We start from the raw sequence: 12,118 nt of genomic DNA, 5'->3' as shown, positions 1-12,118 counted from the left end.
TTCTCACATTACTGCAGGCCGGCCCAGATTCAGCTGAAAGACCAAAGCAAAATTAGCCGAGCTTGAGCTCTAAAACCAAAACTTTTAACTTGGGCCAGAAAGCTATCCATCCAGACCATTTGGTTAGAGCTTTTTGGGCCAAAATCATATTAGTAATTTGAAAACGTGATCATCAGGCATGTAATAAAATTTTGAAATCGTGCTTTCAGCCTTATAAACATGAAAAATGTGCGTTTTCACATTGCATCCCCTAAGCAGTAATTGCAAATCACCACTTTTTCAAAATGCTCAAAAGCGAAAAAACTGAACCAAACTCACCCTTAGGCTAAAGGGTTGGAGATGTGTGGCTTAAGGGTTGGAGATGTGTGGCTTATATATTTCGTTCACAGCTTTCAAGTCCAGATTTCTTCTCATTTTCATGTATAATCAAATGCCACTTTGCTTCCAGTATGTTTATTATCCCTATGCTACATACTAATTCATTCTGCCTAGCTCTATGCATGCAGTTGGGGCCATTGCTTTGGAAAAGACAGAATTAAACAGCTTTTATAATAACTAATACAGCAATGTAAATAGAGGTGAACATTCTTTTTACACAGGTGATGCAGAAAGTAGAAAGTCTGGCTGTCGTCTCTGAAGTAGTAACCCACAAAAGGGACACAAAGGTTTTGAGGGTACTTCTAGAACAGAAGATTCGGTTGAAGATTTGAAATCCAAAGGATATTCGGACATTGAAAAAAGAGTCTCAGGTGCCAATCTGGAACCCCATCTATTACAACATATGCAAAACCATAATGGAGTGGTAGGGCAAACCTGCATAGAAACTGCACACCTTGGTAGTCTGTGGCTCTGACCAGTGCCACTATCACTCTCTACACCTCGACAAAAGCCAACCTCTGGTGATTCAAATGGAACTGATGCTGAACAATAGCTACATTGCTCTGCCGCTTCATGTTCACTGTATTCAAGTCTGTTGTTTGAGGAAAAGCACATGATAAGATGATAAGCATGATATGTAGAAGAAGGACTTCAATCATTCACTTGAAGTCATTTGTTTATCAGAGCAACTAAACTAACAAAAATAACCTAATAAATCAGAGAACACCAAGAAATATGCAACATATAGACTAGGAGCAGGAGTACCTCTTCTCATGCCTTCCAACTTCTGATGACAAGACTTTTAGTTGATCCTGTACACGTTCATGATTAAGAGCAACCCAATGCTCCAGTTGTGCCAATCCAACAGGATACCAATATCCAGGTCGAGAAGCAGTTATGGTTGAATGTGACTTAAGACTTAGAAAAGCAGAAAAACCAAATCCCACAAGCCTCTCACGGAGTTCTCTTTCACTGCAGCGAAGTAGCTCTGTCCACATAGGCACTTGTTCCCCTTCAGCTCCGTGTGATACTTCCAAGTTCTGCACTTCACTGTTTACTTGATCGGCCTTCAGCTCAGATAGCATTACACGTCTACAGATTATAGTTAGGAGGTGCAGCTTGCGAGAATTAATCTTTGATAATCTTATAGAGACAAGTGGCAAAATCTTTTCAGCAGAAAGATCCATGTTGTATCCAATATATGAAGATAAGAGCCACTTAAGCAGTATATGTTCTACAAACTTTGATGTAGTCTGCTTGAAAGCCAATAATGCTGCTATGATGTCCCAGAGAACCAAAGGCTTATCCAAATGTTCATATTGTTTCAATGACCAAAGAATATTGGACTCCCAATAAGCCAATTCCTTCTCAGGAAAAGCAGGGAATTCCACAACATCAACTAGGGGGGAAGCCTTTGACAAAAGATCCTGTTGTTGTCCTCCAATCCAGAAAAACTCAACAACTGCCTTCTGAGCCCTGTGAACATTTGTAAAACATGTCAATTTCCTAACGTGCAATTTTTTTTTTTCATTTTCTAAAGGAACATCAGTGAGCTTCTTCCTTTTCACATTTTATTGCTACTTGAAGTAGGGAATAAGGATATATTATGTTGATTTGAGTTTCATTCCTTTGCTTCTTTTCTGATAAATTTTGTATTCACCAATCTTCCACAATCCTATTGTTAAAATTCAACAAATCTCAAACTTACACACAAACACACACACACACATCACATGTGCGTGATTGCACCCACAAAAACACAATAAATGTAGCTCAGAAAGAAAATACACAAAAGGTCTTACTTTTTCTGGTACATTGAATCCAATAGTTCAAGATCCAAATTGCGTACCTGAAAGATTAGGAATAATTTTTTTTTTAATAAGTAATAAATTTTATGGAAGAAGAGGAACTAATTAACATACCCAGAAGGTATACACGAGGGAAAAGATTAATTATAAATGTTTGCTCTTTAGAATATAGTGCACAATACATATGTTTCTATCATCATATCTTCATCAATGTAGATATTAATATCAAGTATTAATAGATGAAAAACAAAAAGAGCTACAGATACAAGTGATGGTTATATAACTGCCCAACCAACAGGGCAAGTATTGTAACCTCCATCATGCCTTCCATCATCCTCCCATATTAAAGATGGTCGATGTCAGCTCTTTAAACCATGCAACTAACACAATTAACAAATAGTCCCTCCTAGAAGAGTAAACAACAAGAAAGGAGTCTGTGATCTCTCTTAATAAGAAGACAACATTCTGATTTGTGAGATTTATAGTCAATCTCAATAATGATTAAAAACATACAATGGCTACATTTTTAAGTTACCATACAAATTTATTCATTCCAATGCTAAGTGCATGTCAAAGGCATCATGCTATTTATTAATATCAAAATTAGAAATACAGTGATGATTATGACATAAAAAAAGGAATGACAACTATTTCATAGCATTATTAAGGGCAGGCAGGCTAGAAATTCTATTAACTGTCTTCTTAATGCAGATGATATAAGGGTGGAGGCTCCTGATGACATCAGAAACTCGGTGGTTGGGTGAAATCAAGCATTCTTAGATTCTCCTACCTCTGTAAATGAAGGTGAAATGATAGAGGTTGTTGCTGGTTTGTTAATGATCAAATTCCTGGTACTGCAAAGAGCAGATAGGTTAGAGATGTAACAGAACAAGAAATCCAGCAAACAATTTTCAGCATGGGGAGTGATGGAACTCCTGGTCCTGATGGTTTCACTGCTAATTTTTTCAAGGTTTCCTGGCCTATAGTGAGCATTTCAGCAATTACTTCCTACTTCACATCTGAAAGGAATATCTCTGAAAATATTCTTCCAGCTCATGAGCCACTGAAACACTATAATAGGAAAAATGGCATAGCCACATGTGCCATCAAGGCTGATTTGAGGAAAGCCTATGATTTTCTAGATTGGAACTTTAATCTTATGTGTCTGCTATCAGTTGGCTTCCCTCCCAAATTTGTGCATTGGATCAGGGTTTGTATTATTTCTCCCAGATTTTCTATTAGCCTAATTGGTTCTTGGCGGGATATCAATCATATCATATTTCCAAGGAGGTTAAGGTTTTGAGACAGGGAGATCCCTTGTCCCCTTATCTCTTTGTGATTAATATGGAGGCTTTATCAAGGTTGGTCCACAACAATTTCTGATCAACAACAATTGAGGCTCCCAACGTAATGGAGGCTCCCTTGTTGATCAACAATTACACAACAATTTCTGGCCCATATCACATCACATGTCAAGATCAACCTTTTAAAATCAGATCATGTCAAGAGGCAGACAAGAACAATTAGGGGATAAAGAATATATCATGTTAAAAAAATCCATGTGATACAAGTCATTATACTCACAGCATTTACCCAGCATTTTAAGAATACACACAGATAACGTTGTCCGACAATGACTATTTTCCCAGAACATGCAAAAGGTGGAACTGGGGTTTATAATAGGCAATTAATGAGATACATATGGGGGAAAGAGATCATACCATAACAAGCACAAGATTTCCGGGGGACACTGCCAAACCCATGCATGAAATAAATACATCTGGAACCTGAAAAGAGTTTTTCACATTTTATAAGAACTGAAAGAAAACATTTGGAAGAAAAGGAGACCAAAAAAGGTAACAACATACATCAGTTGAGCTCCTAAGACGGGGAGTATTTGAAGGGAAGGGAACTTCATGGAGAGAACTGCCACGTAAAATCCAGCAGCGCACAAAATTATCCTACCATTATTTAAAACAAAATGGTGTCAAATTATTCGATAAAAGACTAGAAACCAATCTGCAGCAGTAAAAACTAAAAAGTGCATATAAATGAAGTTTGCAATGCCATTGCCAAAAAGAAAAGGAAGAGAAATAGCAGTATGCATTGTTATATTCACGGTCCATATATGATTGAAAATACTTTGAAATCAAATTGAGCTTACATATCCATTAAGTTACACGCTCAATTTAGTCCAATCATGTAAAGCCTCCTAACATCTACATTGGTAGATGACATATCATCTCATGTTTTGAAGTGGAAAATTAATCTTGGTAAATATTGATTTTCATTTCTGCTAACAGCAAAGATTAACCCCCTGAACATCCTGAAGATGATATGAGGTACTAAGGACCTGTTCAAGTGGAAAAAGGCAAGCATACTTCTCTTCCTTTACAAGTTCACATAAATACTCGTCTTTTTTTTCTTTTTTCTGTTTAGCCTATTAGGAAATCTTTCTCAAACATGAGAACACATTTCAATGTAATCTGATTGATTATCCCATTTGGAATATTTGAAGACAATAAAGTAACTTTTCAGTTTTACTTGGTACAGATCAAACTACTACAATCTGACTTCCCCAAACAACTAATTTCTTGTTGCAAACCTTGTAAGCAAGGATTATAGACTAATAATCTGCCAGAGATATTAATTACTTCACCAATCTATATAGATTGAGCACAGCATAATAAGAATTTATAACAGGCAGAAGATTGCAGATAAGACTACTAGGTAGAATGAGATGGGTAACTTCTACCAAAAACTGATTCCATACTACAACATAGGAAAAATCAGGCATGTGGAATATCAAATAAACTAGTTAGTTCATTAACAGTAATATATTATAATGCAACTTAACTTTATGAAATAATATACCTGGCTGCAGCTGTACAAAGAACATCCATCAAATGCCCAAGCTAAGTCTGTGACCTGGGGAAATTTATAAACAAATAAAATTAAGTAATTAACATTGTAATGTATCTAAAGATTAATCAAGAAGAAAGAACTTACAGCATGGTAATGAGCATCAAATGAGCCAATTTTATCAAATTTTCTGCCAGATATGTCACAATTCCAAAGTTCAAAAGATCCAGATCCTTTGCCAACTGCCAAGAGCATTTTATGTAGGGACTTAGCAGGCATACTAAGTGAAAGAACCGAAACTGGGATACTATCAGCAGTTATAACCTATTTAGAAGTTTAAAAAAATCAGCATATTTTATTCAGTAATATAAAATATATGCAGAAAAAAGGTACTTCCAAAAATAAGAGCTACCTCTTTCAATAGGAAAAAGGGAGTGCGATCAACTTCTGATGTGTTCAACAATTCCTCAGTATTGCCCAGCCAGATCCTCATACTGAAAGAGCAGTGATGGAAAAATTGGAAATTAATTTCCATTTTTTACTATTACTTCTTCCACAGAAATAATTTGAAGTTCATGTTAAAATTTCAAACGGTGTAAAAAGATGAAAAAAACTATTGAACACAAGAATGCATCTTTGAACATCCAGGTCATAACATTTATGAATAGCTTTATATGAGAATGTCATCATAACATTCTTTAGCAAACCCAGCAATTGCAATAAAGAATCCAAAAATCCTTGATTTAACCAAGTCAAGGCAAAAATATGCTTTGGCAAATGTAAGATGGAAGTTAACATAGTTATAAACTTATACATTACTTTTTTTTTTTTTTTTTTGAGAAGTAACATAGTTATAAATATACTTATACAATGTACTTTTTTTATAGCCCCAGTTGTAGCAAATTTTTGGTACTTGGTTCATAAAATTGCCATCAAGAAAACAGTGCACGGTCAACAATCCAATGCACCCACCTCCACACCTCTAATATCCTGCTTTTGGAGAGAATAGTCTTCACAATGAAACCTTAAAATGTTGATGGACTCCCCATGGCTTTAGCCCATAAAACCCACCTACTCAATGCATTATGCATCCCAACAGTCATAAGCAGAGAAGTGGAGGCACACACACGTGTCTAACACCTCTGGAGTGCACATCAAACTATTCAATTGATTAATGTAAAAAGAATTGGTTACAAATTGATAAGATTCAGAATTTCATCGCAATGAACAAAATTTATGATAAATGTTCCATGTTTCCATGGCACAGAATGTCCATAATTTAAATTGAACAGCTACAGCTAACATTGTAGAGGTAACGCCAAGTGGTAACACAATTTGTTGGGGACCACAACTAATGAAGCAAAAGTTACTAGTTCAAATCTCCCCTTTCCCTTCTGATGCCAGGCAAAACCAAAATGAGAAAATAAATGATAGATAACCTAGGTGTCAACAGCTACTCTTGCTTGGAATTAGCACCAATCAAGAGAAAACCTCTAGGAGCTAGCATCTAAGGTTGCCTCAACACTAGATCAATGGGAGAATTCCAAGAGAATTTTATTCATCATCAAAATAATCTGTCTCCATAGGAGTACAATATTGTGCTTTTGTAGATTACTAGGACTAAACCCCTATTCTAACTGAGTCAGGAAACCTAATTCTAAATAACTTGGGAAATCCAACTATTGGAAATAAAATACTAATAATATAATTAACTACTAACACCTAAAATAAAATACAATTGATTTTTCAAAAATAAATAAACTAAATTAAAATATTTTTTTTGGCCCTACCGGCATCACTCCCCTTCAGGCCAAAACTCACTTAAAAAAAAATAAAATAAAATCCAAGCATTGTACATATAACAAGACAAATTTAGAGAATCATATCAAGTAATCAGATAATCAGAGAGACAACTTTTCTCACAAGTCTACACAGAATCTAAATCAAACAGATAACACCAACAAATCTAAAGCACCACCTATATCTCATAAGGCTCAAAATACAAAATCATGAGGGAGGGAGAGAGGAGCAGAAATTTTGCTTAAAACCATTCAAATCGCTTCACTTAACTTGAAGAGATGAATGAGATAAAGAATCATCTCTGGTGCAAATTCACCCAAAAAAAAAAAAAAAACAGAAAAACTAAATCAAATATAAAAAAATGCATAGCACTAACAAACTAGTGAAACTGAAAAATGATACTTGCATACCTAACTCACCTCCCATCAGAACTCCCAGTAGCCAATAAAACCTGAGGGTTTGAAGAATCAGAAGTTAGAAAAGCCCAACTGATTGATGTAATCCACGAATTGTGTGCCTCAAGGAGCCCAACAATGTTTGCAGTTGGGACCCTGCTATGCTCAATAGAGTAACATTCTGGTACATATATTCTCCATAATGAAATTTTACCAGACTTCCCACCAACTGCAAGTAGAGAAACAGATGAGCCAATTTGAGGAATTGAACAGAGTTTAGATGACAACTGCAGCAATGGTGACCATGCAACTGCAAGTGACCATAGCATCGCATTGCGAGAAGCATACTGCGCCGCAGTTTATGTGGGTGCGTGCAATTTTCTTGCATCTTATTGAGAGACTTTGCTTTACATTTAGACAGAGGACCAATATGATGTAACTTTCCTTCTTCCGGCTTGTCAGAACTAAGTTTATACACCTGGAAATTGAGTAATAATGAATAAAAATAACGCTTCAAAAGGAACTTAATATTTGCGTAAATTAGGACAAACCAATGTTTCAAGCTCGGAATGGCAAAATGCTAGAATAACAATAAATGCGGGGGGGGGGGGGGGGGGGTGTCGCGGGGAATAAGAAAAGCCATACCGCTTTTAATCCTTGTCCCTCCCTCTCAATATAAGGGCCAGAGCTAGAATTGGAATTCTCACTGTTTCCTTGACATGGTAATTGGTCCCCAGTAGTTTGAGAGCCCTTATTGCTGCACCAAATTCATCAAAACAAAGACAAACTTAAGTAAACTGTTTACAAAGAGAAACAGCTGAAAATGAAACACATTTAAACATGTAGGTTTCAAATATTAAGACAGACATATATGTGACTTTGCTACCTGCTCAAAAGAGTCCAAGCAAAGAAAACAAAAGTTCTTCATTTACTAGAAAAACATCCAATTGGATTTTCTCTTTATTTCTTTTTTTTTAATATTTAAAAAGGTATTTATATTATAAAGAATACATACATTTTTCTTCGCTTACGCTCTTTTTTGGAAATAAAACTAGCCGGATCTTCTGCATGTATGTCTTCTGTTGCCTGCTTTTAGTCACAGATAAGTGATTGAACTATAAATATAACTCAGGAAACATATCAACTAACATCATTTTGCAAAAGTTAGAAGAAAAGTGGCATCCCTTGAATTGGTACATGAAAGTACTTACATCAGAATGATTTGGGCAAGAAACATCTAACTCCCCGAAGCTGATGCTTGTGAGATATTCATAAAGCCTGTCTGATATATCCATAACCTGAGGAAACTCGGCAGGAAAGAAAATTATTTATGCAAATAATTTCACATATATAACAGGAAAACAACTGTAAAAAATTTTTTGTACTGTTATTCAATAATGAAGGGAAAAAAAAATGGAGAGAAACAACTTAGTTTCAAAGTTAAATTTCTATATGGTGACCAGAAAAGCATGAGAAACATTCATATATATATATATATATATGTAGGTTCATATGTTAATGAATTGCTTTACACAAGAGTCAATGAGCACAAGCAACAGATAAATATACAGAGAGAGGGAGTGGAAGAGGGGGGGGGGGGGGAATATGGTAAGAAAATCAAATTGTTATTAAGTGTCATGGAATAATATTGTAATAATAGAGTATGTTGCATATGATATATGTATCATATTCATATAATACTACAGGTGATGAATGAGTGTACTGCAATTAGCCATCAGATAGAGAATTAAAATAACCAGAAAACTTCAATATAAAAGGAAGCATTCAAAAACATTGTGAAAACACCTTCTTTCTCTTGAAACTTATATAGGATTGTTTTCTTTTCACACATTCATTTGGAATGGGACAATTTCCCTAGAATCTGGAGCCAAGAGTAAAAATTATTGTTCCATTTCAGCAGTTTAAGATAATGACAACATTCGAGCTGGTAATAGGGAATATCTACATTTGAATTTGAAACATTTCAATTCTCTATGGCTCCAGAAGCCAAGAATCTTCCAATTTCAGATCATATGCACATTTACTATCATTTCCAATGTCAGCATCAAGAAGTGATTCACTAATTCATACCTCTATCCATTCAGCACCAAAGTCGCAAAATGGTGGACGATAAAGCTTCACACGTCCTTCTGCTGTACAAACAGCCAGCAAGCATCTGTACCAAGTTAACTTGAAAACACAATTAGTTTTTACAAGATGTTGTCATCCAATAATATACATAATATAAGTTAAACAGCGTACAAGAGAAGTACACACAAGGGAAATGCCATCAAACAGTTAGCAGAAACTGAAGTTCTTACCCTGAGTTAGGAGCCATTCCTAGTGGTGACCATGATACTGATCGAACACAAGGTTGACGATCCCGAGATAAACAGTTGGGCAACAAGCACCCAGAGAATAAATCTGCAAATATTTCAATATATAAAATGTAAATGAAGCTTTAACAATGAAAATACTGAATCTGTTTGACAAAATATACCGATACCATTACACATTGAGAAAGTTTGTGAGTTGTACAGGCCTATCAAAACTTCTATAAGGCATTAATTATCCACATGTTAAACCATAACAATTACAAAATTCACCAGTTGATCAAGAATGTTAAAAAAAAGTCCCACAAATGGTCTAGATTCCCCCAATGGGTGATCAAGAAGAAGTACATTGAAAAATGCTTGTTTGTAACTACTGGTTCACCAACAAGTCACAAAATTGTAATAAGAATTCACAATTCAAATGATACATACCTTTTCTATCAATAACTCCAATTGGAAAAGGTTCACTATTGGGGACTGAGATAAGGCCTCGCGGTCCAAAAGGTGATGCTGGATTCTGAGCACAAACAAATATATATAATCAAACAGAGAGAATTCAATGCTTATTTACAATAAAAGTAGTCCCTTGAAACAATTTTCCAGTGTAATCTTAATTACGAACCCATTAATCAGCTTTAAGTGAATATATGTATATCCGCAACAATATCAATTGGTATATGATTTATACATAATTCTGAAGAATGCTAATTTTCTCATAATGAGTAAAAAACAAAAACAAAAACAAAAAAGTTTAAATTTTTAGATTTATGAAGCAGAAACAGCAAAATATACATGCAACATTTAGCTAACATTGAACAAAAAGTAGTACCTTTTGGCTTAAAGAACCAAAATTTGCAACTTTAGAAACAAACCCAGAAGTGGAATAACGTTCAATTATGGTTTTTACTGCGTTTCATAGCCAAAGCATCAAGCTTTTTAATTAACACGAAAAAAAGCAAAAAAAGCAAAATAGTGAGAAAAAGTGGTACCAGAATGGTGACGAGGTGACCGGAAGCGACGGCGATGAGGTTCTCGTCGGACCAGGCAACGGCGTTGGGGTAGGACGGCGACGCCACCAGTGGAATGGCCTGGAAGCGCGAGGCCATAGCTGTTGTTGTGAACTTTTGAACTGTGAACTGTGAATTGTGAGTGAGAGAGTGTGTGGGTTTGTGAGTTTGGAGGGAAATTTGACTGTAGCCGGGAGCTGAGAAAAAAAAAGACGAAGCAGAGGGAGTTGGAGATCTAAGGATCGAATCGGGAAGAGAGTGTGTTTTTTGAGTTTTGGAGAAGATGAAGCGCCAAAAACCCTAGTTCGAATCCTCTAAGCTCAAATAAAACTTTGGTTTTAAAATTTTTCCCCTTTGTTTTGTTTTGTTTTCTTTGTTTATTTATTTATCCAAAATACAAGTTGATTTTTGAAAATTACTAAGAATAACAAAAAATAAAATAGTAGGTTTTTAATTGTTTTTTTTTTTTATTACAAGATATAAATTTTACTTTATCCTAATCTAAAATCTATATGTGTGTGAAGATCCCTCTCAGAGACTTGAACCTCAGCCATTTCTCCCTGCACCCCATAAGCACTGATACTTATAGATGGTTAGCCATTTCCACGAGCACCCCACAAGCACTTATAAATTTTACTCTAACCTAATCTAAAATCTAGGGGTGTTTGCGGTGTGGTGCAATGCGCTTTTGAGTCATTTTTAACACCGCACTTTGCAGTGCAGTTTAGCTAAAACCATAATTGCACTGCATCTTGTTTTTGCAGTCATATGTGCGGTGCGGTGCGATGCAGTATAGTTTAGAGTTTAGCCAAAACCATAACCGCACCACACCTCATTTTTGCAGTTTCGTGCGATACTATGTATAAGATGCAGATTTAAGTCAATATTTTTTTCCAAATTTTGGGCTATTCCTGCTCAGTCCAAAACTAATTTTTCACTTTTTTTTTTTACCAAGTTTTAAATTATTAAGCTAGTTTTTCTTTATTTTGAGTTGGCTTTTCTAGTCAACACTTGCTAGAGTTATTAAACATTTTTTTTTTTTTGAAAATTAGGGTTATTAAACTATTAATAATATATTTAATATTAAAAATAAATAAATATATTAATATATAGAGAGGGTATGGTGTGGTGTGGTTTTCTTATCATAAAACTGCAAACTGCACTATACCATGCGGTGTAGTGTGGTACAATGCACTATTACTTGTGGTGTGGTGCTGTTATGCCATTTTGTGGGCGATTTTGGTATGGTTTTTGCAGTTTGTGCGGTTTGGTAAACATCTCTACTAAAATCTTTATGTGTGTGAAGATCCCTCTCATAGACTTGAACCCTAGCCATTTCTCCTCGCACCTCACAAGCATTGATACTTATGGATGGTTAGCCATTTCCACCCATACCCCATAAACACTTATACTTGTGAAGTAATCAACACATCAAGAGTGTGCGTTGATAATAATAGTGTTAATATGAAGAACTAGGCAAAAAAAAAAACTTCACAACATTTGTCACAACTTTCCAAGTGAAATTGTGAGTGTCC

General features: G+C 35.4%; 1 protein-coding gene across 1 annotated transcript; it reads right to left on the bottom strand.

Moving 5' to 3' along the window:
* Positions 1-532: 532 nt before the first annotated feature.
* On the bottom strand, positions 533-10,923 carry LOC112022496 (uncharacterized). Its single transcript, XM_065767820.1, has 17 exons — positions 10,566-10,923; positions 10,009-10,093; positions 9,565-9,667; positions 9,335-9,419; positions 8,455-8,541; positions 8,259-8,329; positions 7,889-8,000; positions 7,458-7,721; positions 7,268-7,299; positions 5,461-5,542; positions 5,196-5,372; positions 5,061-5,114; positions 4,055-4,147; positions 3,908-3,973; positions 2,181-2,227; positions 1,144-1,854; positions 533-970 (listed from the first exon to the last, which is right to left on the bottom strand). The coding sequence occupies exons 1-17, from the start codon at positions 10,680-10,682 to the stop codon at positions 592-594; spliced, it is 2,565 nt and encodes an 854-aa protein (XP_065623892.1). The 5' UTR covers positions 10,683-10,923; the 3' UTR covers positions 533-591.
* Positions 10,924-12,118: the final 1,195 nt, after the last annotated feature.

This window comes from Quercus suber, unplaced genomic scaffold (assembly GCF_002906115.3).
Source record: "Quercus suber isolate HL8 unplaced genomic scaffold, Cork oak 2.0 scaffold_851, whole genome shotgun sequence".
NCBI classification, from domain to species: Eukaryota; Viridiplantae; Streptophyta; class Magnoliopsida; order Fagales; family Fagaceae; genus Quercus; species Quercus suber.
The sequence above is the reverse complement of the archived record's forward strand: the minus strand, read 5'-3'. Positions and strand labels throughout refer to the sequence as shown.